This window comes from Merops nubicus, unplaced genomic scaffold (assembly GCF_000691845.1).
Source record: "Merops nubicus isolate BGI_N331 unplaced genomic scaffold, ASM69184v1 scaffold24456, whole genome shotgun sequence".
NCBI classification, from domain to species: domain Eukaryota; kingdom Metazoa; phylum Chordata; class Aves; order Coraciiformes; family Meropidae; genus Merops; species Merops nubicus.
The window spans coordinates 2285-5390 of record NW_008617322.1 but is presented as its reverse complement, the minus strand read 5'-3'; the positions used below and the strand labels follow the sequence as shown (position 1 = coordinate 5390).

General features: G+C 36.0%; 1 protein-coding gene across 1 annotated transcript in view; it reads right to left on the bottom strand.

Annotated features, from left to right (window-relative positions):
• Window positions 1–2858, bottom strand: part of LOC103775644 (ras-specific guanine nucleotide-releasing factor 2-like) — a gene marked incomplete at its 5' end in the record, with an annotated part of 7601 nt that extends 4743 nt beyond the window's left edge. Inside the window, 4 exons of the mRNA XM_008943113.1 lie at window positions 745–942; window positions 1395–1479; window positions 2047–2150; window positions 2798–2858. Coding sequence (XP_008941361.1) covers window positions 745–942; window positions 1395–1479; window positions 2047–2150; window positions 2798–2858 — 448 coding nt within the window. The remainder of the gene's footprint in view (window positions 1–744; window positions 943–1394; window positions 1480–2046; window positions 2151–2797) is intronic.
• Window positions 2859–3106: the final 248 nt, after the last annotated feature.

The window sequence follows — 3106 nt, the reverse complement described above, 5'->3', positions numbered from 1 at the left end:
TGTATTCCACCACACTAAAATATGCACTTTTATTTTTTTTTTAAATAGCAGAAAGTGGAGATTTAAATCTTTTACCCAGTTTCTCCAAACCATTTAAAACAGAGAACATAAAAGACTGGATATTCTTCATTCTGACTAGTCTGACCAGTCTCTTTTTTTTGTGTGTTAATTTTTGTTACTGGCAGTCATTCTCACAGCTTTAGCCATGCTGCTAAGAATCTCAGAAGCAAGGTAAGAGGTATTCACTGCACCTGAACTTGGGCCTCTACATGACACAGAAGATTGGTTGTCTACAGGCACTGGGTAGCAAAAAACTCACCTTGAGAAGTGCTGACCTTTTTACTGACATTTTGCAGGCAGGGAAATGTGTCTCCTATTTTAGGCACCTGAGCTGACTTTAGTTACAGCAAGCAACCACCTATATGCATATATCTGAAAATATCTACATTTAGTCTTCTCAAATATTTCAGTGCCTCAGACCCAAGTCTGGGGAATCTGCAAATTCTGTGGAAATCAGTATGTTCCTACAGATGTTTAACTAATGAAATTTAAAAAAGGATAAATGAAACACAAAAGACCCTGACATGAATTACCAATACCACTCGATGGCTTTCAGAGTTTTACAGATGCTAAACAGAGTATTGTAAAAGCAGAAATATTTATGGTAGGAATCTTATTTCTTCTCTGAACAACACACTGACCAGTGAAATCTACAAAATCTACTTGTAATGCTATCTTTCTTACCTGTTTGGATACTTTACCCCAAGTTTTCTTAAGTCTGTAGATTGCACTTCTGTTCAAGGCTGACGTGATTTCTAACACACCGTTATAATTGTGCATACATCGACAGATATCAGCTACTGCTACCCACTTTTCAATTGAGTTAGCCCGGGAGCTGACATCAGCATAATTCATGATTTGGGAGGCAACAAGATTACTCATCTGACCAAACAAAGAAGAAGAAATTTAGGACATTTAAATATAATCCCTTTCAACATGTAACTATTCAATGAACAAGGCAGAAAAAACTAAGGCACAACAGAACTTAGGGCTCTTAATACAGAGAACAGTGTCTGAGTGTCACAACACTCAGAATTAGTGTTATATTTTTATTCTCTGGAGAAAATTCCATTTCTTCTGTATCAAAAAGCATTGTAGTACAGTATAAATTGTGCTACTCTATTAAATTGCCATTGAAATGTCCAGTATCAATTCTTGAAAATGAGACTCTCCATGTGCTTTTATGTAAAAGTTTAATCACAAGAAGACTGTAATGTTCAGTCACTATTAGATTGGAAGTTACATCACATTGTAAAAAATATATTTTAATTCCAGAGATCACAGACAGTGTTAACAGAGTTCCTAGAAAGCAATCTGTATTCAAGAGTACTTACATCATTAAAATGTTGACTGGTTTTCATAATATAGGGAGTTCTTTCATTTTTATCCACTTTCATCCAGCCCTGCCCAAGAAACTCTCTAAATATTGAGAGGAGAGAAAAATCAAACAAAAATGCCCTTAATAAGTATAGTATAGGGTCTCCTTCTGTAAGCATAGCCTAAGTGGATTTCAAGCATACCTGATTTTGTTATAAGCTGATAGCACAGCTTGTCACTAATTCCAGCAAACATTATAAAGATTCTTTTTTTCCCTTTTAATGTCTCCCAACCCCCAATCCTAATTTTCAGCATTGTGACACTATTTGAGATAGGTCTTGTCATCTTACGTGGTTATATCCATGTTAAACTGCTCTGTGAATGATTTGACACTGCCCCCCTAGAGATTCAGTACTACCATAATATACTGACCCTTCACTAGCCCAGACTTAGACCACAGATTTTTTTTTTTTTTTAGCAAATTAAAAAAAGCTTTCAAAACATGATCAGACTACAGGGGAATCAGAGGCAATGACAGAAGCAGCAGAAGGACATTATCCTTTTACGTATGCAAACCTGTTTGTCACCAGCATGAATTATTGTAGTGCTAACACTGCCAGTCAGTAACTCATCCAGCATACTCACATCAGTCACTTGTAGAACACTTACTCATAGGGTATGCTTCGGAAAACTATGTGATCTAAAAGAGTTATTTGCTCTGCAAGCTCCATGGCCGACAAAGTCTCAAAGCACTCTGGTTTTGGACAATCTGACTGCAAAAATAAGGACAACACTTAATGATCTTGTTTTGGATCAAAGGACATTTCAAAACACAGGGTATTAATAACTTCCTATAAACTTTCAACACGGCGTTGTAATTAACTTCTTTGTTAGAAAGAAATAGGAATGAAGAAAAGTTGCTAACAACATAAGGGTGAACATCAGGCTGGAAACTCATGGGCAAATAGGCACAGACGAAGTCACGAGTATGTACACAGATTAATTAAAGTCTGTGCTTTCTGCATTACTTTCCATGTAATCACAGTGCACCTAGTTCATTGCCCATGACCTTCTATGGATTAATGCAACACACATGAGATGGTGGTGACTATGGTTTGGAAGACAGGCACTGTCAGTCAAGGCCAGCTGATGGCAGCTGAGATGGCAGACATGATTTCTTATGTATTAATATCTTTCCCTTTTTTCTCACCATGTGATTTAAATCAAAATCCCAAAGTTTTGATCTGTTCATCTTTGATACGAAGTCCAAATACTTACCTTCTCTAAACTGAAACACTCTTGATATAAAAGAACAGTATTTCTGTCCAGAGTTCTAGTTGAAGCTGTGCTAGGCTTTACTGACTCAAGCCCACAACATTTCCATAGAGGTATTTACATTTATATTTCAAGATGAACTTACCATCTGAATGATATCCTCTATTTTTAAATGGCTATCATCTTGATCATCCTGAGAAAGAGCCCTGAAAAATTTAGTAGCAGAACAACTTATATAAATAAAATTGTCTGTGTTTATGAGAAAATCTTATCACAGATAGGCAATCACATTTATCTACAATAAATCCTAAGATGGCAATTCAAGAGGTAAAGAAGAAAAAAAAATGCTGGTATCTAAAACCTCATGTCTTATTTTAAGTAAAAGTATACAAAATGGCACAACATCCAAGTAATGTAAGGTAAAATGATGGTCGTGGAGGCTTAAAATCTCTGA